Raw genomic sequence first — 27,162 nt, forward strand, 5'->3', positions numbered from 1 at the left:
TTTGCCTAAGAGGTACTTGAAAATAAATTCAAGTCACAAAGGACACTCAATACTTTATCACATTAGATGGGCAGTTCTTCAAATTTCTAATTCATTCTCTTATATAATTTTTTTTTTACTGTTACATGTATAAGCTTTCCTAATTGTGACTTTCTTGCAAAAGGATGGTCTCCAAAGTTACACAGTAACTTTACAGAAGTAGAGAATTTTTTCACATATCTAAAAATCTTAAAAATGAATTTTGTAAACTGGAGAGCTGTTTCTGCAGTTAAGAATACTGGTGGTTCTTGGAGAGGACCAGAGGTTAATACACAGCACCCAAACGGCAGCTCATAACTATCAGTAACTCCAGTTCCAGAGAATCTGATGCCTTCTTCAGGCTTCCATATGTAGTGCACAGACAATAATGCAGGTGAAACATCCATATACATACGATTTTTAAAATGAATTTTAAATTCTTACAGTTTTTAAATTCTTGTGAGCAATAGAGATGCAAATATCATATTGGAATTCACTCATTTTTTAATGAAGGTTACTTCTAATTTAGTTTTTGAGATATATCCAAATTTACTATAAGCTGTAGAAGAACAATGGCTAAGGAACTCTGTATTCTTGCTTTCTGCTGTGTTATTTTGTGTGGGGCAGCAGTATTGCATACTATAATACAAAGCATGTATCTTCCATACATTATGGTGATGATAATATTTTGTTGCAAAAAACCCCTGCAATTATGAATGTATACGGATGTGTACCTATAGACATACAGGAAAATATTTACATATGAATATCAATAGGGTACTTTATAAATGTCTAATGTTTCTCAGGATATTGAGGGCACTTAACATAAATAGAAATAATTAACCTTAACTTCTGAGAAATTAAAGTGATAGTTACTTAAAAGTGATAAACTATTCTTAAATTAAAAAGAAAAAAAATACTCCAAAATATAAAATACATGGGGTAAAAGGTTTGTGGTAAAAAGAAGTTTGAGTTAAAAAAAAAAAGAAAAAAAGATACAAAGCAAAAAGAGAAAAATATAATACAATGAACACTAACATAAAAAAAGGCTAAGCAGCAAAGAATGCAACATACAGAACTCCACAGCAACAAGTCTCCATTGTCCACCAACTTAGTATAACAATGGGTTTCCAATTTCAGTGGCTCTCAGGATTACCTTTCAGATACACTAAAACGCAAATTGCTGGAATTAGTAGGGCGTAGCTCACTTGATAAAGCATTTGTCTAAGTGTGGGTTCAAGGTCAAGGCCCTGGATTTGATCCCCGCCCAACTCCTCCAAATAAAAGCACATGTAAACTACTGGTCTGTAATTCTGATATTGTAGATTAATGTAGTAGGGTCCCTTCTGTGTTCTAATCATAACTACATACTCCTAAGACTCATTAACTAAGGCCTGTTAGAGCAGATTAGATATTAGAAGTGACTTCCCTTGCAATTTCTTTTGCTAGACAGCAGAGTGAAGATGTGAGGTTACTCCAGTTCTGTAGCCTATTTTATTGTTATACCTAGCTGTTAATAATGCATTTTACTTTGTGTGCTGGGTACTGAATGCAGGGACTTGTCCGCGCTAGGCAGGCAATACAGCAGACTACATACCCTGCCACCCTCAGACCCCATTTTGTGAAAGGTCTTACTAGGTTGCTCAGGCTGGTCTCAAATACAAGCTTCTCCCGCTTCTCCTTCCAGAATGTTATTTTCCTAATTCACTAACATATATACTGTGCGCAGACACATGCTGGGATATCTTCTAGAAATGTTCAGTCTAACAATTTATATGGCCCATTTTGAGTTATTTTTTTTCCATTAAAGTAGATTTGAGGACAGACTCTTTTGCTGTTTTGTTAACTATCTGTAACTGCTCCAGAGTATTTTGAAAAGTTGCTCCAACACATTGTTTCAAACAGTACTGTGGAAAATCAAATGTCCATCCAGCTACGGGGCTGTTTCTTGGTTACCGATTCATACTGACCACTCCAGGAGTCCTCCTGCTCACTGCAGCCTTCTATCTTAGCACCTAGCAGCACCATCCCTCAATTTTCTTGTCTTCAAGTGCTAATGCTCCTCTCTGGCGATGCCTTTTCACACTCAGCAGAATCATCTTTCGACCTACGATAAATGGAGAATCCTGACAGAAATTACATTAATTCTACAGAACCACTTTGAGAAAACAACTGTTAAAATGTTAAAGCCTTTAACCCCGAAAAATGATTTTTATTAGCATGAGTCATATTCATCAAAAATTTCTCTTTTGCTTAACAAAAAACAACAAACAAACAAAAACCCACAAAACCTTATTGACCTTATTGAATTAATGTATGAGTCCAGTATATTTTGGACGCTACCTTAAACTTTTTCTGTGGACAATCTTTTTAGTGGGAAGGAGATGTAATTCTTTCTTCCTTTTCAATTTACGAGTCTTTTATTTCGTTTTTTCTATGAGATTATGTGGCATAAATGAAGAACATTTGTCTTTGCTCAGCACCTTACAGAGAATTTATGTAGTTTTTCTGCTGTTAACTTGCCATTGATTCTACTCATCAAGTAGGGAAAGTTTTCTTTTGTTTCTGAGGCTTTATTCTGAATCATAAATGGAAACTGAAGTTTGCCAAATGCTTTCTCTACATAGATCTAGAGTTTTTCTATTATGATAAAATATATTTATTTTCAAATACTTAGCCTCACATTTCTGACACAGCGTCTACTCATGTCCTGTATCTGTCACAGAAAGGAAATTCTGTCACTGTCTAAACAAAACAGCTCACTGTAAATAAAGAAGAAATAGAAATTATCTGTGTACTTATATTAAAATTTATAAATTACTACTATTAGCAAGAAACTTAGGCAGGAAGTTATTTTAAAAATACCTTTAAAAGATCAAAGGAAACCATGGGCAGCAGCTACGGGAAGAACTAACTTTCTTACTATACAAATACAACTTCAGAAATACATTCCTATCTAGCAAGGGAGAAAAGGTGCAGGCACGAGATTATTTATGGTGAACATAAATGCTTCATAATGCTGAAGATGCAGTAAGTAGGTTTGTATACACAAAACTTATATCTTTATGCTAACAGATCGGTGGTGAAAAAGTATCTTCACATGGGCAGCATTAGCTCACAGAAGACTACAAATTTCTGTTCATTGCTCATAAGCTTATAAAATGAAAATACCTATAACATGTAAGATTAGATAAAACACCAAAAACAATTTTCTGGTACAAAGAATTATTTAAACAGTTAAAAGTAGCTGATAATGGAAGTAGTTGTCAATATTTTCCCTAACCCCTACTCACAGCTGGAGAATAAACAGCCCTGTATAGACAGCTGCCTGGAGCTTAGCACTCAAATCTTTTCTAACCTATGGAGACAAGCAAAGTGCTGTTGAAGGCAGAGTACTGGCTATGCACTACTCAAAGAAACAGACAAGAAACTGTAGTAAAGAGTTGACTATATAAAAGAACAGTAATGATATTTTTAAAGACAGTTCAGATTCTTCCTTTCCCCTGAAAACTAAGGAGAACCCAGTGATAACAATATCCTTGATATTTTTATGATCCTAAATATATTATATGTAATTCACAATTAAAAGTTTTAATAACTATAATGTGTAAAAGGGTTAATTCTAACTGTTTAGCCTATTATTGCCTTTGAGGCATTTTATGGATAAAAATGTCTACATCAAACAAAACCTTCACAGAGCTATCATCAATTTTAAACAATGTTATAATTTATATAAAATTTATTATTAGAACAATTTGAAAGAATAAAAACCCCAACAGCCCACTGAAATGTACAAGAAAATCCAGCCTGACATTGTAAAATACTCAAAATAATTTGTTTCCGCAAGCTATATATTTGTATGTTTCTCCTCACCACGAGAACTTAGCTGACAAATGAGCTCTACAATAACACACGAATTCCAATAAAACAAAAGAAACTGGAATTTTTCATACATGAGTTTAATAAACCATGGTTTATTTAATAAGGTGTAGGGGTGATAGACAAGGATGGATATACAATCAATAGGTCTTAACTCTCTGTCCCATGGATTACCTCCATCTCCCTGCTTCCTAGCAGTACAAGGCAAGCTGAGGTTTAGTTAAACATTCTTTATAACGACCTCTTCAGAGAAAATTAGAATACAAATAGCACTAGATATTTAGTAAATTAAGTCACAGGCCAAAAAGTTCAACTGTGTAGTTTTGAAATCTAACGTCAAATGGGTTCCTGAAACCTTAAGACTGAGTGATCTGCAATGTCTCCAACATGTCTTCAACTGCCTTAAGAGAGTATTTGGTTTCCTTCTTACTTCGACCTGCAAACTAATTAAAAAGGAAAAACAGTTCAGTTAGGTAGGTTCAATTTCATTGCAAAGTTTAAACATCATACCTCATCTTCATACTGTGCAAGAAAATATTATTTTATCATTCCTGTGAAATCACATGTACTTTACAGTCTGAGCAAACTCTGAGTTTCATGGATATTTGCAATAGGGTTTCATCTTCAGTTAAAGTGTACAAATATTTCACTACATACTTGGGTAGTTTAAGCTTATTTTAATTAGCATGATAACTTACAAAAGTTTAGATTGAATTTTAAAACTACCCTAGGTTCCAAAACATTTATGAGGAATTGAATAACTTAGATGAAGTTTAAACACACACATAGAGAGAAATAGAGTTGATATTTACTCGTCTAACCTGGAAATGGATGTTTGGAATTTCAAACGAGGTGCACTATACGTGCAAGTACCTTAATTAAACATTTAAAAGTGAAAATGTACAGACTTTGACATTATTTAAAATAGGTCACAGTTTTCAAACTTGAGATTTGTTACTTTGCTGGATGATACACTACTTGCCTACAAAGTTCTAATTCACTTTATAAAACTAATTGGGATTAAATTTTATAATGAAAACAAAATATATTATATCAAGTCCTAGGTTCCTGTATACAAAAGCAAATTCAGAGCATATTAAATTCAAACTCATCCACTGGGGAGTCAGTGCTGACTACCCCATGCTGATTTCAAAATGAGCTTTCTAACTGTGCTGACAATCACCGTCATTTGCATCAGGTCTGATTTAACACAACAGATTTACCCAATAAGTGCTTGTTCCCTATGAGGGTGGGGGAAAGTCTATTAATCTGTAGTACTTATTTTCCCATGGTTTAAGTATTGATTAAAATGTGGTATTAGCAACATCTAGCATTCCTAGTTAACACATTTTCCAGCAACTGTCTTTTGATGTAAGTACTTAACAGTTGATTTACTCGTGTTTCTTTTTTTTGGGATGCACTGAATGTGGCAAATGACCTGTTCAGAAGATGGAATGAAAGCACAGATTACAGGAGCACAGGCTTCATGACTGGTAACCTCCTCTGACCTGACTACATTTAGCGCAGTAAATCCCACAGCATTCGGTGCTGCGGCTCAGAGTCTATTTGACAGAGGAGATAATACAAGAACATCCTAGAGACAGTGAGGAAATGCAAGGCACCAGCCTGCCATAAGGCATCACAGCCTAAAGGACAGAAATGTTAAAAATAGCAGTGCTGTTTAGGAATTATGGTAACAATATCATATTTAAACCTTTAAAACTCCTGTTAGCAATTAAAGATTACAGAGAAGGTATGCTTCTCTTGCAATTATCCAGCTGATAAATTTACCTGTGTGGGATTTACCAGAACAGAAAGACTTTTCTTTTACCACTGTTTACTCAGTATAAGCAGGAATAGCTCTAATCAAAGAATTTATGGATTAATTTTGAGGAAAGCTTTGATGGGTTTGGGGAAAGGGTATACAATATGGTACCACACAGTAATAATTATTCTAATTTCTTTAAATACAAAGGAAAAATAAAAATATGTGAAGCTTTAAAATCTATTTTTAAATATAGGATTTTAAAATTAATATGAAATATATTTTAGAAGTGAAAGTATGATGTTTTTCATAATTAGCCATTTATAAATACACACATAGGCTAGTGACACCTCCATTGACAACCACTGCAATTTAGGATAAGCCAAGCTTGCTCATTCATGTCAGAACATATTGAAAAAGGTGCACATATAAATCTATCATTTCAAACTCTTCATGACATGCAATTATTTCTGTCTATTCTAGAATTATATAGCAAATGAAATGATTAAGCCAGGATCTCATTTTTTCCCTCAAATCATAATTTAGTTTTCCGTTTTCCAAATGAACAATAACAGAGCCACATCTACAGTTATATAATAACATATGGATCGCTGACAGGCAAATTTACCAGTGTAAGGAAGAAGTGCTGACCTGAAGAACTGTCAGTAAAGTCCATAATAACCTCTTCCTGAACACTAAGTCCATGGCTATTCTCGTCAACATGCTAGACCAGGTTTCTAATTAAAGATCAGGCAGTGCTCACATTTTGTCTCATTAAGTGGAAGGAAAGAAAATCTGATGATAAAACCTCATTTTATCAAATTTCTAAATACTTAGAAAAACACTACAGTAAAGAATATATATTTGCTTTATGCTTTGCACTGGTTCATATGCCTAGATACGCATTCTTAAATTTTCAAATGCATCTTAAAATTTTATTTAGTTACAAACATGTGAGCCGGGCGTGGTGGCGCACGCCTTTAATCCCAGCACTCGGGAGGCAGAGGCAGGCGGATTTCTGAGTTCAAGGCCAGCCTGGTCTACAGAGTGAGTGCCAGGACAGCCAGGGCTACACAGAGAAACCCTGTCTCAGAAAAAAAAAAAAAAAAAAACAAACATGTGAGTCTGGAAGCTATACTTCTGATATCATTCACAAATTTTCTATTTATCACAGTTATACTTGTTTGAACAAACTAATCTTAAAAATATAACAACAAAACTCACCAGGAAGAACATTAAAACAACCAAATAATAAAAAACATCATTCTCCAATGTACTGGTGTTATTAGTTACCCAGGATAAGTGAGAAACTGAGCCAGACAGGAAGACATCTATCTACATGGAGACCTGTAATCTATCACTGTGGAGCCTGAGTCAGGAGGACTGAAACATGGTCAAGGCCACAGCCTGTGTTTCACCAAGGCCACAGCCTGTGTTTCACCAAGGCCAGTTACAAAGGAAAATCCATATACTGCCACTCCCACAAAAGCAAAAGCAGAACGGAACTCCACCTCACTACATAGTATGGAACTTACAGAGCTGAAGCCAGAACCTCAAGCACACAAGAAATGCTCTCAGGGCTCTTTGTATTGGACGGTGAGATTTACAACACTTTATAAAAATAAAATGAATCTAACAACAAAATAAATAAGGGAAGAAAATACTGAGCTAAACGGAGAGGGTCGGAGAGAAGACAGAGGAGGAAGGGAGAAGATGAACATTAAAGCAAGGATAAATGCCACCAAGAACAGGGTTTAGGTCTTCAATGGCTTAAAACATCAAAATGATGTCAGTTGGTGAAGTGGGTCTCACAAAGTAGGGGAAAGATGTTTGTTTAGAAATGTAGGGACTTTCTATAACTGAAAAGATGGTGTAGGAAGCCACCCCAAAATCAGATTCTTTAATTATTATAGAGTATTTTACATCTAAAATGAAGATACAAGTAGGGCCAGATATGATATCAATTACTTACATGAGATTATAACTGACGAAGGTGTTAGAATTATGATAGCACCTGTCTTTGTTAGAAGTATCATACTGTGATTTTAGAATAGCAACCTTGAAGGTATTAGAGTTCCTGGGTTGTAAAACAGGAGATGCAGGTCAATGGTATGTAATTTATCAATGCTATATAGGCAGTATATGTCATAGTCAAATTTAGAACCAGAAAATAGAATCTACCATTTGTGACTTTAAAAAAAAAAAAAAACAAACCACTAGATATTAATGTGGGCTGTGGGCAAAAACTGATTCTACTTCAATTCATAAATTAGTTTTTTCCTAATGAATAGGAATCTTAAATGAGAAAAAAAAATATGTATATAGTCACTCTTGACCCTTTAGTAGCCACAGATTTCTTATACAAAATATACAGATGAAAAACTGTAAAGGAAGTGATTAATGAATTTGAACACATTTTACTTCAGAAGATCTACTTCTGAAACTCATTTTAAAGAGAAAGCAAGCACTTGAGAAATATCTGCCATCATACACTCAATACATGGGTCAAAAATTAAAGGTTATATGAACAGATAGGCAATAGACTTTATGAAAGAAGGTATCTAAGTAGACAAGAAGATATCTATGTAGACACAAAATATACAAAAATGTTCAACCTCTCTGCACATTAGGTAAATACAATATAACAACAAGAAGTAACATTAGGTGCACACCAGAACATATGCTAGTAAAAAGACGACTCCTTACAAGTACAAATGAAAGTAAATGCTGATTTAGAAAACTCTCCTCCTTAATAAATATGCGCATGTTCTAAATCAGCGCTACCAAGTAACACACCAGATGCACACAGGTACTAAGACCAAAACATGTGGATAGAAAATTAAGTGTACGAGCATTCCTAATAACCTTGAGCAAGAAATAAATTACATACTAACAATTAAAAGTAAGAGACTTTGTACAACCAGAATAACTAAACTGCAGACATATGGAAGGCTGACCTCAAACCTAGCAGTGAATCAAACAGAAAAGGCAAAACAAATACTACAGTATGGTTCAGTAACCTAGGAGGGGTTAGCCAGGACTCCTGAAAAAGACAGAAGGAACGACCATTGGGAGGACCGCCTAAGACGTAATGTTTATACTTACTAGCCTAATAAACTTATTCCATGTTGTTCATTGAAATGCCTACTCATAACTTAGGTTCTTGTTTCCACATGTGGAGTAATTTAATAATAGCTGATTTTAAAAATGTATTCATGCTATGTCAAAAGATCAATTTCTCAGTAGCTTGTTGTTTCTAATAAAAACCTAAACATACTCATACACTATACATGCTATTAGTTTATGTTATTACATTGGTCCTATCTTTAAAACACACAGACACACACACACACAGACACAGACACACACAGACACACACAGACACCAGATATAGGCCATGCCAACTGTATTTGAAGAAACACAGAGTAGCTATTTATAAGGATTTTGAGTTGTAATATGCTAACAGAACTAAGATTTTCTATAATATATAATATACATAAATAAAGGTTATTTTCATGATATAATTAAGGGGCACAGTTTTTAATGGCCCCAATCTTCTCCAACCAAGGAATGCTAAAACAACATGAAAACCAAATGAACAGAAGAGAACACTAGCCCTCTAATGACATCTTTCAAAAACTCCATCATAAGCAATTTTCTAAAAATTCCAATGTGATCATGTGGCCAGTGGCAGCAGCAGGATTGCAACAGACAATTGGGTCTAGGCTGGAGCAGAGGAGAAGAGAGTAGATCACTCCTTATATTAAATCAAAGCTGAAAAGTTATGAACAAACACTAATCCTGCAAAGAGTGAGACCTGAAGTGATAAAATCTACAAACACCCCAAAACAAACAAACAAACAAACAAACAACCTTGGTAAGTATCTTCCTAGCCTTCAAATTACAGGCACATTTGAAAACTGTATGTAAACATGATTAAACAAATTGAACTATATATAAGACCTCAAACTAGCAGCCAATTACTTCTGTTTCTTGAAGCATAAATCCTTCGAAGTATGAAGAAAAATACTAACATCCGAAACCAAATTGCATAGGACAGAAACATGGAACAGGAGGAAGAAATGGTCCAAGGAAGCTGAGGAGAAGCTAACAGCAGAGTGGACACCACAGGCTCAGAGGACTCCAGGCCTACAGAACTCTGTGAGGTGTAACTGAAGACCAGAATCAGAAAATCTTAGTCGGCTATCATTGGGAGGAGAGGCCCTTGGTCTTTCGAAGATCATATGCCCCAGTACAGAGTAATGTAAGGACCAGGAAGCCGGAGTGGGTGGGTTAAGGAGCAGGGCGGGGGGAGGGTATAGGGGACTTAAGGAGAGGAAACTAAATGAAGAAAATAATAAAATATCTAATAAAAAAATAAAATAAAATTTTTTCTAATAAAAAAAAAAGAGAAAGAAAAGAAATTCAAGTCAGGCTTAACTGGCACAAAGACCAGACACCCAGAGCGGTTATAACGGAGATCTCAGCAACAAAGGGAGGAGGACACAGTAAGGCCAGGAAAGCTACCTTATCACATCTCCAATGCCCATCCCACACAGTTTCCAATGGACCAGGGCCTCACTCAATGTGGAAAAAGAAAGTGAACAAACACCACAGCGTATTATTATGTTAAAATGACAGAATTACAGAAAAAAAAGATAAAGAAAAAGAGTACGAGGCAAGAACAGTGAAGGAATGCATTTATAATTGGAATCTTAAAAGAGAAAAGAAACTGAATTCCTAAGACTATCTTTCTCAACAAGACTAAATCCTAGAAACAATGGTTTTGTGCGTTTAGACATAGTGATCCTAAAACAAAGAAAATAAGTTACATACTGACTTAAAGATAAACTTCTTTTGGACAACAAAGTAAAAGTCTAAGTCACTTGTGAAAGTCAGGGTGGCATTAGGTTTCTGGACAACATTCTATCGAAAAGCCACTGGGAAAATATGGCTAAAATATGTAAGTAAATGATAACCAATGCATGAACTGCCAAAGGATTTTATAAATATAAATGCTGTCAAAAATATACAAGCATGAGCCGGGCGTGGTGGCGCACGCTTTTAATCCCAGCACTCGGGAGACAGAGGCAGGCGGATTTCTGAGTTCGAGGCCAGCCTGGTCTACAAAGTGAGTTCCAGGACAGCCAGGGCTACACAGAGAAACCCTGTCTCGAAAAACCAAAAAAAAAAAACCATGAACAAATTTCCCATGAACAAAGTCCCCTGAAAAAAATAATTCCCCTAGAGGAGCTCCCAAACACTAACAAACAGAGGTTTGATGGAAGCTCTGCAGCACACACAGACAGGGCAGGCTTCAGGGTGAGGTCTGCCTAGTTGGCCATTAGGCCTTTCTCTTTATTTTCTGGGGCACATCTAATCAAATTGCATTCTCAATTCCAATGTGCTTCTAAGCTGCATCTTCTAGTTTAACGTCTGGGTTTTATAATTCTTTTCTATTTAAGAAATGAAAATTTACAAATAAGAGATTAATTATATCATAGCATTAATAGATTGTTTTGTTGGGGAAAGGTCATAAAGATAACATTTGTTAAAAGCCTAAGGCATTAGAAAAAACTTTCAGTGATAGACATTTAGCTTTGTACTTTACAGAGATCAAAGTGACAAAGAAATACATCCAGTAATATACATAGCAAAATTGCCAATACTAACCTGATAAGCCCTGTTTATTTGATTAGCGGCCCAACTAGCATATTTGATGTTGTCTTTTTTCATTTTTGCACTTGCTTTTGGATTAGAAGCAATATGACTTGCAGACTAAATCAAAACAAGAAAAAGAAACATTAAAAGTAAAACTCTTTCTAGTTAAGATAATAAAGACATGAAAGTCATAGCTGTAGAGAGTTGATAACAAGTTTTAACACTGAAGCAAAAACAATTTTTAAATAAAAGTAATATTGAGTGAAATCAATACTCTAAACTTAAAATATAAGTTAAAATGCAGCATAGTCCAAAATAACATGACAAAGAATATTTTTAAAGTGTATTTTAAGTGTAATTACTTATGCATTTATATCAGCCCTTAGAGCTAAAATCTCTATAACTAGGGAAAGATACTTTATACATAACAAAGGATTTGCTTAGGTTACTGTTATTTCTTGACACTGAAGAATAGCAAATCTCCAATATTTAATTGTCAAATATTAACAGAGAGATCTCAAAAACAATTTAGCACAACTACCAATATTACCAGGTGAAAACATATTCAGGCCGATAAGAATTATCTAACTTGAACAAAGCAAGTTAACTGAGCTCTGAAATAAAGAGGATATTTATCTCTTCCTGACTTGTCTTTTACTCTAGACCAAGAGCTTTCCAATTATATTCTAAACACCAGAATAGTCACAAACATTTGCTGTATCTTTAAAAATAAATGTAGTTTAATGAAAAATCCTTAGTCCATCCAATATCTATTAAACAACCTATAAACCTCCAAAATAAGAGGTTGATTTTAAAATATATGCTATATTTTTGGGAAGGGGGTTAAACTTTGGTCATATTACTAAATATACCTTGTCCTTATAAGGATCTGCCTAGTAGACTTAGGGAAGGTTAACTTTTTCTTTTATACCTGGTCTCCTTCACAGTCTTTCCGCTCTCTCCTCTCCAGTCAATGGGTTATCTGTATTCTTATAGCAATTTCTATACATTTATGAAATATTATTACATTTTTGGTGTGAACTTAGGCAAATACAATGGCTGAAAAACTGAATAGTCAACTTCTGGGGCTGGGATCCCAGTTAAATATAGCAGCATTACGGTCAGCTATGAAATTAATTATATTTGTATCTCAGTTGCACCATTTGTGAACTTCAGGTAGCAACTGGAGAATTTATTTAAATGACTGATGTGAATAACTACTGATTTAAAATGAAATTTCGGACTCAGAGCAATGCTCTGTATAAGCAAGCGCTTGTTAGTAATCACTGCCACGGAGTTTCTAAGATGGTTGTTTAACTTATTAGATAGTGTTAACAGCAGTACATCTCCAAGCCACCGGAACTGTTTCTGGTAGAATCAAAGAAAACTTCCTTCGCATTTTTCAGAGGCATATTTTAACCTTATTTCTTTCCTAAAAATCATCTCATTTGTTTCTTGCTATTGCTGCACTTTCAAACAATTCTCTTTCACTGGTATTAACAAGAAGACATCCATAAAGAGTCCATAAAAAAAAAAAAAGACCAGTGAAATACTGTCAGCACTAATTAGTATACTTGTAAAAAGTGTGTATGAATCTGAGAGAGGAAGGGGGAAACATAGCAAAAGGCAGAAGGAAGTAGAAAGTGAATTTTATCAGAACATTACATCCATGTTTGAAATTCTCAAATGATAAATATTCGAAAATAAGCAAAAACAGGTATACCACAATTTCAAAGATGTAAGGACCCATTAGAGTTTATTTTCCTAGCCTTCCTTTCTGCTTGCAACCAGGTGCTCATTTTAGTAATACTCTAGAGCTCTGCAAATTGCCCTTCTTCCCATAGCTCTTGTTAATTGATTTTTCTAAGCTGTTTGTGTGGCATACATAAATGATAACTATTTAATCTCACATATAATTTCCAAACTGCTTTTTTACACTTTTAAAAATATTTAAAATTTCATGTACTATAGATTTTTTTTAATACTTTTTATTGACATAGCTTAAAATATTAGGAAATAAGTACAATAAAAATTGGCACAAATCCCAAGAACATCAAAACAAATGGACAATATACATTATGCTTTAGTATTTAATACTGTTTAGTTCTGATAAGTCATATATGTCTCAATAGAAATGTCAAACGGCAAGAATGTACTAAAATTCACAATTATAGCATTTTTTACCATCTTGTCATAATTAACTATGCGCATCAATAGAATACAAAAGCAAGCAGGGGCAGTTTGGAAGGACAGTTAAATGCATTTTAAATGACAGCCTCTGTCAAGTGACGTTGAACACGTACATCAACTCACCATGTAAAGCCCAAACAGAGCTCTCATGTTTCTGTTGTTGAGTTTCAGTGCCTGTGCAAAATACTTTCTTGAAAGCTCGAGGTTTTCAAGCCCACCTTGGGTGTATTTGACCTGTTAAAAGTTGCAGATTGCTGAAACCTGTTTATTTTACTACTTTGAAATGTAGCATGTTCCATCATACATAGGCATTATGTAATGAGAACAGATATTCTCTAAACAATGAAACATGCTAAAAGAATTCACATTAAGGTAGTTAATCTAAAATGTAAAACACACCCTAGCTCTTGCTGAACTATTCTCTCCTATGAACATTAAGATCTTTGAGTAGCTATTATAACCAAAATGTCACACTAAAAAGCAGAGCACAATTTTCGTATCAATAGCCATGCTGTTACACAACATTGTATTTTCTATTACATGAATTATAAATCTAGACCTTGACAAATTTCCTATTTTACATGTGTACTTTAGAAATGAGAGCAATAGTCTTTTTATATTCTTTTATAATGACATATTTGTAACCTTGTGGCATTTAGTTATACTGTGATTCTTAATAGTGTGCAAATAAAACACATTATTTTCAACATGTCAATATTCTAGTTTTCTAGAATATGTATTCCATTATCTTTGTAAATGTCTCATAACAATTAAATATGATGTAACTGATTCATAATTAGGAAAGAAACCGACACATAGAAACCCACAAATACTGTAATAAATCACAACAAAATTCAGTTTATCTAAACTTTTCATTGAAAAGTATTTCATTTCAATTTTTACATTTTAGCTTTTATTTCCTCACCATTCACTAGACAAGCTTGTCTAATGTGAGGAAAATATACTTAGTAACACACAACAGACAGAAGCAGCAAAATTCAACTCAATAGTGTTGTCGCTACAAGACTTACTTCTGCATACTGCTGACAGTATAAGTGGTTATGTGGATTTGTCATCATCAGCTCCTCTAAGCAAAAAGCTGCTTTGGCATAGCTGCAAAATATTAATGGGAGAGACTGACTTTAAGTCATTAGTTTTCATAAACACACCTTAAAATTAATTTAAAACCTTAGTGACATTAGATATTTTATTTCTAAAACTATTTAAACAGATTTAAAGCATTTGTTGATTCAAAAAATTAGTAACATCAAAACCTTTATTGAAATAAATAAACAAATCTATGTCTAAATTCCAAAGTAATCTACAAATACTCAAAGGATATTCCTTTGCTAAAAGTGTGTTATTACCGAGGCACCTACAAATTAGTAACACAGGCTTCCACAGGCTCTGCAACTTTTATAAATCCACGGATCATCTAATATTAATGTTTAAATAGAGTAGCAGAAAGAAATACAGTATTTAATGAAATAGTTGTTAGTTGCTACACAGTCTTCATAGACATCTGTATCAATATGTTCTATTGTAAAGATTTCTCAATAAGTTTATATTCAAATATCAACTCAAAAATAAAATTATGTGTTTCTAGAGCTATCAATAATAGGTGAAGTTAGTTCTGATATGCCCTCCATTATTATTAAATCACGTGGTGCTTAAAAATCTATGGACGTCTGCCAGAAGGAGTTTGGTAAAGTCGCTTTTAGAACATGTGATTATAATTCACCTTAGCTTTTTCTATGCTCAGAGCTATGTACTCATCCTCATTATTTACAGAAAATTCTAAAGAATACTTAGATAATGCAAGATTTATTCCCACTGAGGTGGTAACCCTCCTCAATAGAACAAGGCTAAGTAAGGTCATTGTTTAGTACTTGTTATCAATATGTGAATATTAACACTTGGTACCTTTTCTGAAATATATACAGTCTAAATCCACACCTACCTACAGAGTAATATGTACATTTTATAAAATACTCATTACACATCCTGCACTGCTTAAAATATTTAAGCGTATTAACCCATTTTATCTTAACAAAATCCTAAAATGTAAAAATTATCGTTATAATTCCCTAATAGAGAACATAGGCACAGTGAAGGCAACTGTAACCCAGGCTGTCGCACTGCAGAGAGCCGTTATATAACCACTACCTGTCTTACCTTCATAGCTCCACACACAACAAAAATCTATGCTGATATAGTAATAAAATGTCAATGGGTACAAAAAAAAAAAAAAAAACCCACAATGACATCAAGGAACCAAATTCATCTCATAAACTCCCCAAAATCATATTTTAGATTTTGGGAGGATCTTACATACAGATTCCCATCCAACTTCTGCAGTTTTTTAGCCCTACTTATTTTATACCTAAAACTTAGCATTTGTTCTTGAAAGGGTATCCATTCAATAAGTAGCTGAATGAATAAATAAATACAAATCTGAAACAAAACCAGGAATGGCACACTTAATATCTACTCATCTAAAAGATGAGGAGAAAGTAGTCTTAAACATTCAGTAACTAATAAAGTCTCCCTACCTACAATGTCACCATCTATTCAGTTAAGAGATTTAAATGAGTTTAACCGCAGTCTGGTTCAGATGTAGGTAAGGCAGGGAACACTGAAGGTAGATGGGTGGAATTAAAAGTAGATTTTATCATGCCTTTGTTTTATTGGAGTTTCTAAGTTTTATGTATTAGATATTTCTTTACCTTGAACAGAAAGATTTCCTTGATTATTCAAAATTTTTAAATGCCTTTACTCACAGAAAACTTTGAAAAGGACAAAGAAATTGTGAGTGTCTTGTGTTTCTTAAAAAAATAAAACCTAATGTTAGTATTGTAATACATGCTGAAAACCCGGTTTTCTATTAACTTATATGTGGTCTTACATGCCTGAGAGAAACCTGAAAAAAAAATATATATATATTTAACATAATTCAGTAAAGAGATCCCTTACCATAAGAAGTGATTTTGGCAGAATCTGACAGAAGGGAAACATGGCTCTTGAATGTAAAATCTTTTTCACTATATATCACTTATGGCTTTTATTCTAGATACCATTTTCACTAAAACTACCAATGTGATTTCCAGTCTTTTTTATAGACTTTGCATGTATAGACTTTTGCAAAGGCAACATACATATGTCTTCATTCTACTTTATTTCTGGTGTCATCTGTGCGTAGTATGAAACCAAAGTTAACTGGTAACACAAATAAGAAAATGTGCGTGGGAATCTAATTCTATCTTTTCAAATGAAGGAATGATACAATGTGTTATAGACTTCAGATTTAGAGCTAAGAGGGAAAAAGAAGTAAGCTGTCACACCCTATATGGAAGGTGGCACTAATGCTGAGATATCGGCAAACCTCCACTAGGACTCTGTGCTAATCCTTTCATACTGGGATTTCCTCTTGTCACTACAGCAATAAAAAAGCTAACAAAAACATTAAATATCCAATAACCAAGTTCCTACAGCATTCAACATTCTTGATTACACTTCATTTTTAACCCAGGCAACAGAATGCTTCTGCTCTGGAAACGTTGATTCTCTTAGTACTGAGGCTAATAAATGCATACAATTGACTGCATTTTTAAACAGCAGGGAGCATAATACTCTTTGTGCATGGGAACAATTTGAACTCCAAAATTCACAATTTTGATTTCCCCAAAGTAATAGCTTAGGAAAAGGCCTTTCAGATTCCAAAGGATCCCATTTCTACTTGAAAGAAAACCTTATTTATTGAACAAAAATAATTTAAACCAAATGATGCAGTTAAAAGATATTCACATATTATAACTGGCAATTTTAATTTATGATTTTTCACTTATTTGCTCATTTAATTAGTTCTTTATCTAAAGTGAGAAATGACTGACTTCTTTCCAATCTTCTGGAAATAAGTCTACTGAACTTTACAATTTCATTCTTAAAATTCTACGTGTTTTTAACAACTTACTCATGTTCATTGATATAAAGTTCTGCAAGTTCATGCCAGGCTTCTTGGTCTCCAACAAACCTGATACGGGGGGGGGGGAAAAGGGTTTGTGTAAATGTTCTATAAATGAACACACTAGGAAATCAAATGCAAATTCCATTTTAATTAAAAAAGATTTATCAGAATAACAAAACACAATCCTCTTGTAAAACACTCACTGTTCCAGATACTCATTCAGTTCTCGAATGGCCTCCACATTTTTCCCCTGGGCTTTTCGAATGGCAATCTTACGCTTTCTGGCAGCCTATGGGTTGACATTAATAAAGGATTAGGTCCTCATGATTTTTTGTAAAGAAAGTAATTTGACTGTGCAAATTATTATCTCAATGCCAGTGAAATTCCATTGTAGAAGAATTGCTTTAGTGAGAGTTTATAAACATACCCATGCCATCCCACTGGGGAATTCAGACATTCCTCCAACAATCACACACGCTTGACTTTTGATGCATGCAAAACCGTATGCATCATTTCATCCAAATAAATAACCGTCCAAAGTCCTGTAATTACAAGCCAGCAGGGAATCTTAATCTCTACCCAACCTAATGTTCTTTGCTCTGCCTCATTCGCAGGATCGGTATCTTAAGAGGCAGTGGAGATTAGGAGGAAAGAAAATTACACAATTGACACTTGAATGTCATTCCACAAATCTGGCTCCTGACAACTTTTTCACAATTTTAAGAAAAAAATAAATTACTTATGAGCCTTTAAAACATAAAATAGGTATTAATAAAAGTACTTTATAATAAAATTATTTAAAACGTATATTTTAAAGTTATAAAATGATAAATATAGGAATTAATGATATTAATTCATTATAGAAATTAACGTTACTAATTCATGAATTCTTCAAATAACTATTTGATAACCTGATCGTTGTTCATCAGGTACTGTGCCAATAAAAAATGACAAAAATAAAACAGGAAGTAAATCATTCCTTATAGTAGCTATCTTATGAGAAATATGTATTTTGTACAATTTTAATGTAGTAAGAGCAATGAGAGATATATCTAGGATGTTACCGCAAAAAGGAAGAGATCCCAAGAAACTATGGCACAGTGGAAGGAGCGAAATGAGAAGCAGCAATGAGGATCCCATATGAAGATACCCACACTGAAATATAAAAGTTAAAGGTAGGCAGCCACCAACACAGCCAGCCAGGGAGCTCACGTGGAGCACTACACCCAGCAGACACAAATAAGCACAAGTAGAAGAAAGTACCACCTTGTGACACTAAGTTCAAGACCACTGTGAGCTGCTAGGATCAGACAGCACTGTGTATAAAGAATTACATGTATACCAGCACTAACTCTGAGAAATTCAAATACAGGATATACAAAATGAAATATGACTTAGGTCAAGTGACCTTATATTACGAACATGATTTAGTGCTTTATGGAATACATTATCTACAAGATACAGACAGAAAAGGAAAAATGGATGAAAGCCTCTTTAAAGAGTTACACATAGTGGAATGGAAGCTCATTGGTTCGGATCTGAAAAAAGAAGAAAAATTAGAAGAGACTCACTATTAAGCCTCAGAAAAATATAATGAAGCCAACAATACTTTACTCATGGCATAATTAAAAAATATATCTTGATTATTCTGCTCACAAAAGACAACCACACAAAGCCACACAGTAGGTACAGTCAATTTTTAAATTTTTTTTTCAGTGGGGGACTGAAGAGATTTGCTTTATTATATAAAACAAAAGCCCCAAATAAATGTAAAATTTAGAAAAATCTAAAAAAACTCGTATGTTAAAGCTTTGAAAATAAGTCAAGCTGTAAGGTCACTAGAATATTACATAGTGGGACCCTTATCTCATGTACTGAAAAGGAGGGCATAACCCAGTTCATTCTCTCATATCTGCCCCCTACCCTCCCACCTCAACCCCATCTCTGTTATTTATTTATTTATTTTGAGACAAGAGTCTCATTATCACGCTCAGGTTAGCACTGAATTCATCCTCTTGTCTCAGTCTTCCAAGTCCTAGTATTATAGGGCTGTATTACTAAGCCTGAATAAGAAACTGATTTGAAGACTTCAGTTGACTTCTGTAGACCTTCCTTAAAGAAACAAACTTAGCTTGCCTACAATCGATCTATCCAAGCAGTACAGGGGGATTAATTACACTCTCTAGAAATGTGTGTGTGTGTGTGTGTGTGTGTGTGTGTGTGTGTGGTCTATCTGTCTGTGCCTGTGTGTCTGTCTGTATTTGAAGCAGATTCTATGTAGCCCAGGTTGACTTCAAACTAATAACCCTCACCAGCATCCAGAGTACTGTGCCTAAGAGCATATTTTAACAGATGGAACTTAGAAATGACTAAATGACTCTATACCTGATTATAACAATCATCACTATAAATGTAAATTATGAATCAAAATTCACCCCTAAACAAAGCACATGCCTTTCAGCTTGTGAATCAAAAAATATTTTGTTATATGCTCTTAATTCAGAGTATCAATTTTTTGTAATAGAAATTTATTTATATGTTGTCACAAAATCTGTAATTCTTAGTACTGAATAAAATTATATCAGCTGTTTGCAAAAAAAAAAAGAAAAAAAGAAAAAGAAACAAACCACAGCCATGCAGAGAACCAAAAGATGGTGTACAGAAGGCAGTATTAGCACTCAAACACACATTTGTAGTCTAAAATGTTCATCCACCATCTTTTTGTATGTATTGCTTGTGCCTTATCTCATCCAGAAATACATAACCATTTTCTGAAATTTCATTTCTCAAATGTTTTATTTGGATAAATCTTGGCAGGAGTCAACTGAAGTCTTAAATTTCGTTCTATATCTTCTAAGTGATTTCAATATCTGGATTAAAATCTCTATTATAAAAAATAGAACTTCAAAACATACTCTTTTGCTGTAGAATCACAAAGGAAAAGTATTCAAGTCTTGAAGCCTTGCCATTGCCTCTAAATTTTATGTAGAGAATATCATATATGAAATCCTCAGTCAATTGTAATCACAGTGTTTCACAGATAGAGAAAGAGGGAAACTGAGGCTCACATGACAATGAGCTCATTCCCACTGAACAGCGCTGGACACTGAGAGAGCATGCAGATACACAGGGAAGACAGAAAGCAGCTGTCTCATATATGTTACAACTGGAAAGAACCTGAGAATGAGCAGTGATAATTAAATCTCTTCATTTTATATAAACAAAAGCCAGTCTCAACTTCCACAGCAAAGCTTAAAGCTCCTGTACACTTTCAGTCTGCTTTCCAGCAGCGTCTTGTTCTGGGGACACTTACTCAGAACAATTACAACTGACAAAATCTAACTCACAGGTTTCTTTGGATTTTAATCAGAACACATAAAAATGTATATAGCCGGGAGGTGGTGGCGCACGCCTTTAATCCCAGCACTCGGAAGGCAGAGGCAGGCGGATTTCTGAATTCAAGGCCAGCCCTGGTCTACAAAGTGAGTTCCAGGACAGCCAGGGCTATACAGAGAAACCCTATCCCAAAAAAAACAAAAAAAAAAAAGAAAAAAAATGTATATAAAAAATGGAAGGGGGGTATTTTTCCTATTATGACTTCACTAGTATAAAATTCACTAGAAACTATATAGACTCGGGACATAGGAGGGGATAAAATAAAAGCAAGTGGTTTGCCTTCCTATATACTCTATAGTACCAATTACAATATAGTTGAATGACATTTACAAAATGGAATTTTTTGTGAAGAGGACAAAGTGGAATCCCAGCTCTCTTCATTGCCACAGCTTTCTCCATTATGGTCATGTGCTGCCTCTGAACTCAAACAGTTCCAGAATCTGTGACTTACTGACTGCATGATGCTGCTGAGGTCTCTTAACTTTCTTATGTTGTTTTGGTTCCTTCATAAGTATAGTAACATCTGACAAAAATCATAGGATTACAGTGATAATTATCAGAAGACACATAAATGTTCATCTCCATGAGGACACATAGCAAATATTCAAGAAACAAAACATTTCCCCTTCAGTCTCCGTAGCTCATCTGTAGGCACTCATCACACCTTTGTTTAGTAGGAAGTTACAACATTACTCTAAGGTGGGTAGAAAATATAACAAACTATTCTTCTAAATATATATGCCCGACTTATGACAGAATTAGCAAAACCAGAACACATTAAATAAGTAATATCGCCTTTCAATCAATTCTAACACCTACATTTTTGAACTGATAAAAAGTAGAATTTCAGGAGCTGAAAAGATGACTCAATACTTAAGAGTAATTGTTGCTTTTCAAGAAGACTTGAGTTCAGTTCCCAGCTCCCACATCCAGTGGCTCACAACCACCTGTAACTACAGCTAAAGTGATCTGATGCATCGGAACTCTGCAGGGACCTATACTTAAGTACACACACACACACACACACACACACACACCCCTTTAAGAACTTTATATGCCCCAATACAGGGGAATGCCAGGGCCAAAAGAATGGGAATGGGTGGGTAGGGAAGTGGGAGGGGGGTATGAGGGACTTTTGGGATAGCATTGGAAATGTAATTGAGGAAAATACGTAATAAAAAATAATAAAAAAAAAAACCAAAAAACAAAAAACAACAACAAAAAAAACAAAAAAACAAAAAAACAAAAAAAAAAAGAATTTTAGCCTGAACTAACTCCGATTATGTATTCCGTAACCTAAATCAATATTCTGAATTAACAATTGGGCTACATTATTAAATACAAGAATAGTTCTGAAGAAACTATGTACAACAGTGGAAACAATTCAACTAAAAATACAACAGACCACAAACAATTCATTCTACTGCTCAAAAATGAATAAAGTGGCTAATAATACATCCTGTATCTAATTCTGTGTTTTGTCTTGTTTTCCGTCAGGAACCAAATAAATAATATCTAATACCTGGTTTCAGAGAATTGACTCATCTAGGCTAAATCTGCTTAGCAAATATAATATACATACTTTTGCATCCTCATTAGGGCACATAGGATATTCTCATATAAGTTTTCAAATAATAAAAGGGGAAGTAAACACAGGAAAGCCAGCCTAGGAGATAAATAGGATGTGAACAGAAATGTTTCTATAAGATTTTTCCAGTTCAGATAATGTGGAAGCTATTTATAGGCACAACTTCACATGTGTATACTCCCCAAACCTGGGAAGCTGACGCAGAAAGACTGAAGTTCCAAGGCCACTCGGGGCCAAAAGTGATCTCCAGGTTAGCCTATTTTACTGTGCTTATAAGTTTTATGTCAACTTGACATAAGCAAGTCATCAAAACGGAGGCAGCCTCAATTGATAGAATGCCTCCGTAAGATCTGGCTATAGGTAAGCCTATAAGGGCATTTTCTTAATTAGTGATTGATGGGAAGGTCCCAGACTATTGTATGTGTGGTCACTCCTGGGCTGGTGGTTCTGGATTCTGTAAGAAAGATGGCTGAAGGAGTCATAAGGATCAAGACAGTGAGCAGCACTCCTTCATGGCCTCTGCATCAGCTCTTGCCTTCAGGTCCTACTTTATTTGAGTCCTATCCTGACTCCCTCCAATGATGACAGTAATATAGAAGTACAAATCAAATGAACTCTTACCTCCCTAAGTTACATGGTGTTTCATTACAGCAATGATAACCCTAACTAGGACAGTTACATAGAGAACCTGTCGAAAACAAGCAAACAACACATATACATACACAGACACAGATACACACACAGACAAACACACAGACACACACACTGCTTTAAATTTTAAGATCATAAATAAATCTCCATCAAATTAGTTATATATCTTCTAAAAACTTATACATGATTGAGCTAAGCCATAACAAATTTTGTGGAAGACATGACACATCTTTTAAGAATAGATTACATGCAGAGAAAAAACCTCTAGAAATGAATTAAAGGATTACCATATCCCACCCAGTAAAACACAATTTCCAACTCTCCAAACTCTGAATTTCAAAGGCACAGAAACAACAGTTCCAATATAAACCTTAAAGTATTTAATCAATGACAAACACACATGTGCGCACGTATGCATGCATGCATATGGAGACATTCACATGTATGCATCTTGTCTGTGATTTTAAAATCAACAATAACAACAAAAAACCATTTCTGAAAGCAAACTTAATCAGTAAATCATGGAGTAATGAGCGGATCTCATCCTAAAGGGAGGAGGACTTGAGCTCAGGGGTATAATATTTTTTCTCATGTATCATTTTTTTCTAGTTATAGTTTTTTGAGTATCCAATACTTTAAAAAATAAAAATTAGGTAATATTCCTTTTGACTACTACTTCTCAAAAGTCTGAAACTTAATTTTAAACATATTCTTCCCTTCCCTAAGGAAATCTTACACTTAACAATGTGAAGCCTTACACCATCCACTTGGGATTTAATATCTTTCTCCAAGTCACTGTCTTTGTTTCACTTAAGCCACATTCATTCTTTACAGCCTTTGAGAGGCAGAACTCATATAGGACATCACAAAAGAATCAAATTGAATCAATCCATTTCAAGGTTCAAAAGATAGTTGTCATGTAATAAAGCCTCTTGAGAGACAAAGACAAGGCAACACTGTATCTAATGCGCCCTCTGTCCAGCACCAAGAGCAAACACTCCATGTTTTTGAAGGAATAATGAATGTGTGTGAATGAGGTGAGTCTTTAAAACTGGATGTACAGATCCATTTCTTCATTGAACATAGAATCACAAGACAAAAGGGTCAGATAAGTATTAGACAATGCAGGGCTTTCACCTCTGAGGTTATGCCTTAAAATTTGCTTTATAAAAGTGATGCCTTCAACACAGCAACTCAATTGTTTAATACTAAAGTGAGGTCTTCTACTAGATATGTTAATCTTAAATCTTGAATGGCTTTATGTACTCTCCATTGATGCCTAGTATACTGATTCCTAAAAAGAACAGAGCTGGGTTTTATTGCTGTGTCATGAGAAATACTCAAGAGATATCTGGGAAAGGAGGAGCTTGGGAAGATCTGATTCGAGAAACCTGAATGCAGTCACCTTGCTCAACAGGTCTAACTAATGGGATCTATCTACTGTCACCTCATCCATACTCTGAAAGAAATAAGGTGGATTTCTCTTTTCACCAGTCTTAAAAACCACCAAAAAAAATCCATAAAATAATGAAAAGCAAGACAAAGATAAAGTCATATTAAATTATAAACTACCAACTCTTCCTTGTATGTGGTCTTGGAGATGAAAACCAGACTTCACAGGTATTTTATCATTAAGCTACATCCTCAGTCCTTGCCTTTAAGTGAAGTAATTTATTAAAATTATTCCCACTTAAACTAATGCAGAAGTAACATGTTTTATTCCACAAAACAAATTATTTACCAGTCATATTAGCTTATATCTGAAAAGCATAGGAAAATCATAAACTAAATTTTCCTCCTTTTCAATATATGGCTAAATGGCAAAGGAAGCCAGTAAATTCTTAAATCAGTTAAGTACTTGTACAAGTACTTTAGCAATAGAAAAGTGGTCCTTTATAATTTATGTTATTTTATGTGTATGGGTGTTTTGTCTGGATGCCATCATGTCTGTGTATCGTGTATGTCTGGTGCCTGCAGAAGCCAGAAGAAAGCATCAGACCCACAAGAACTGGAGTTACAGACTGTTGTCAGGAGCCACTCCATGGTGCTAGGAATTCAACCTGGGTTCTCTGGAAGAGCAGCCAGTGCTCTTACCACTGAGACTCTCTCCAGTCCTTTTTAAAATTAACTTTTTCTAAAACAAATGATTACCTATTAAGATAGTTAAGATTAGAAAATTATTTAAAAAACCAATTTTTACTCTCTTTATAGTAATAGTATCTAGACAAACTAATAGTTGTTATTCTCATTTTGTTTTTTTGTAACAGGTGTGCTTGTCACGATCTGAACTTTTACCTCCACTTTCTAGATTCTGAGAACCATCGTGGAGTAATGAAACCTTTCTATTCCAATAACTACAATAACAATAAACAACAAACAAATAAGCAAAGCAAAATTGGAAATTTCCCTAAGATAACACTAAAGTTAGAAATCTAGCATATTCATGTCAGCTGCTGTAACACTCTGTATCATTACCTAATGGCAAAGGGGAAAGCAGGAAGGAAGTTTATGATCAATGTCTCTACTATGTGCTTTAGGAATACATTTATTCAACTGTATAATTATTGTATGATAATTACTTTCCAATATTTATTGTTAAATTATGTACTACTTGTTTCCAATGTTAACATCATCAATCCTGTAAGCTGAATAGATACCATTGTTCAATTAAACATTTTTAGATCTAACATAAAATCTTTAAAAATATATCATGTGATTTTTAAAGAGTGATTTTTAAAGATATATTTGCCAAATAGAAAAACATTTTCTTAATTTATCTTATATAAACATAACATTTTTTTATAAAAAGAAAACTTGATGTTTGTTTAAAAATTCCAAAAGTAAAGGCTAGAGAGATGTCTCAGCCATTAACAGTAGTGGTTACTCTACCAGAGGAGCCAGGTTGAATTCCAGAGCACCACAGGTGGCTCACAACCATCTATAACTCTAATACTAAGCAATCTGATATTCTCTTCTAGCCTCCACAGGCACTAAACACCAACTGGGTACAGATTTACATGTGAGCAAAACACCCATACCCATAAAAATAAATCAATTTTTAAAACATTTTTTATTCTAAAAAATATTTTCTTGCTGCAGTTACATCTGTACATGGAAATATAAAAAGGCATAAATATGAGTATTATCTAAAAGTCCTCTGAAACTTTCCATTTAGTCAAAGACAGAGAGGCAAGTTATGATGTCAGTATATTAAATTAAATATTTCCACATTTAAAAGGACAACTGGGAATTTAGAGACTGCCCCACCCTGGGATCCATCCCATAATCAACCTCCAAACGCTGACACCATTGCATACACTAGCAAGATTTTGCTGAAAGGACCCTGATATAGCTGTCTCTTGTGAGGCTATGCCAGTGCCTGGCAAATACAAAAGTGGATGCTCACAGTCAGCTATTGGATGGTACACAGGGCCCCCTATGGAGGAGCTAGAGAAAGTACCCAAGGAACTTAAGGGGTCTGCAACCCTATAGGTGGAACAACAATATAAACTAACCAGTACCCCCCAGAACTCATGTCTCTATCTGCATATGTAGCAGAAGATGGCCTAGTCAGCCATCACTGGAAAGAGAGGCCCCTTGGTCTTGCAAACTTTATATGCTTCAGTACAGGGGAACGCCAGGGCCAAGAAGTGGGAGTGAGTAGGTAGGAGAGCAGGGTGGGGGGAGGATATAGGGGACTTTTGGGATAGCATTGGAAATGTAAATGAAGAGAATACCTAATAAAAAATTGGGAAAAAAAAGACAACTGGGAAATTTTAAACAATTATATTACTTTGATTTTTAATTCAAGTATTAAATAAAAAATGACATAGATGTACTACTGCCATATAACAATCACTGATGACTTCTTTCCTTTTTAATTATGACAACCAAAAAGTATTTGTACATACTAAATGGTACATCCTAAGCTTCATAACATTATAGAAACAGAGCCTTGCTGGGGTTTTGTGTAAGCATATTCTGCTCCCCGCCACTAAGTTTTAACTAACTTATTTTTAAAATAAAACAAAAGTCAAATCTTACTAGGGA

At 34.4% G+C, this 27,162-nt stretch overlaps 1 protein-coding gene across 2 annotated transcripts in view; it reads right to left on the reverse strand.

Moving 5' to 3' along the window:
• Positions 1-3,961: 3,961 nt before the first annotated feature.
• Emc2 (ER membrane protein complex subunit 2) overlaps positions 3,962-27,162 on the reverse strand; it is a 42,335-nt gene continuing 19,134 nt past the window's right edge. For both annotated transcript variants that reach the window (XM_021183371.3, XM_085831802.1), the window contains 6 exons: positions 17,681-17,766; positions 17,484-17,543; positions 14,545-14,626; positions 13,637-13,747; positions 11,336-11,440; positions 3,962-4,340 (listed from right to left, as the gene is read on the reverse strand). In XM_021183371.3, the coding sequence (XP_021039030.1) occupies positions 4,254-4,340; positions 11,336-11,440; positions 13,637-13,747; positions 14,545-14,626; positions 17,484-17,543; positions 17,681-17,766 (531 nt within the window). In that variant the 3' untranslated portion in view covers positions 3,962-4,253. The remainder of the gene's footprint in view (positions 4,341-11,335; positions 11,441-13,636; positions 13,748-14,544; positions 14,627-17,483; positions 17,544-17,680; positions 17,767-27,162) is intronic.

Source organism: Mus caroli, unplaced genomic scaffold (genome assembly GCF_978045245.1).
Source record: "Mus caroli unplaced genomic scaffold, Mus_caroli_1 scaffold_16, whole genome shotgun sequence".
In the NCBI taxonomy this organism is placed as follows: domain Eukaryota; kingdom Metazoa; phylum Chordata; class Mammalia; order Rodentia; family Muridae; genus Mus; species Mus caroli.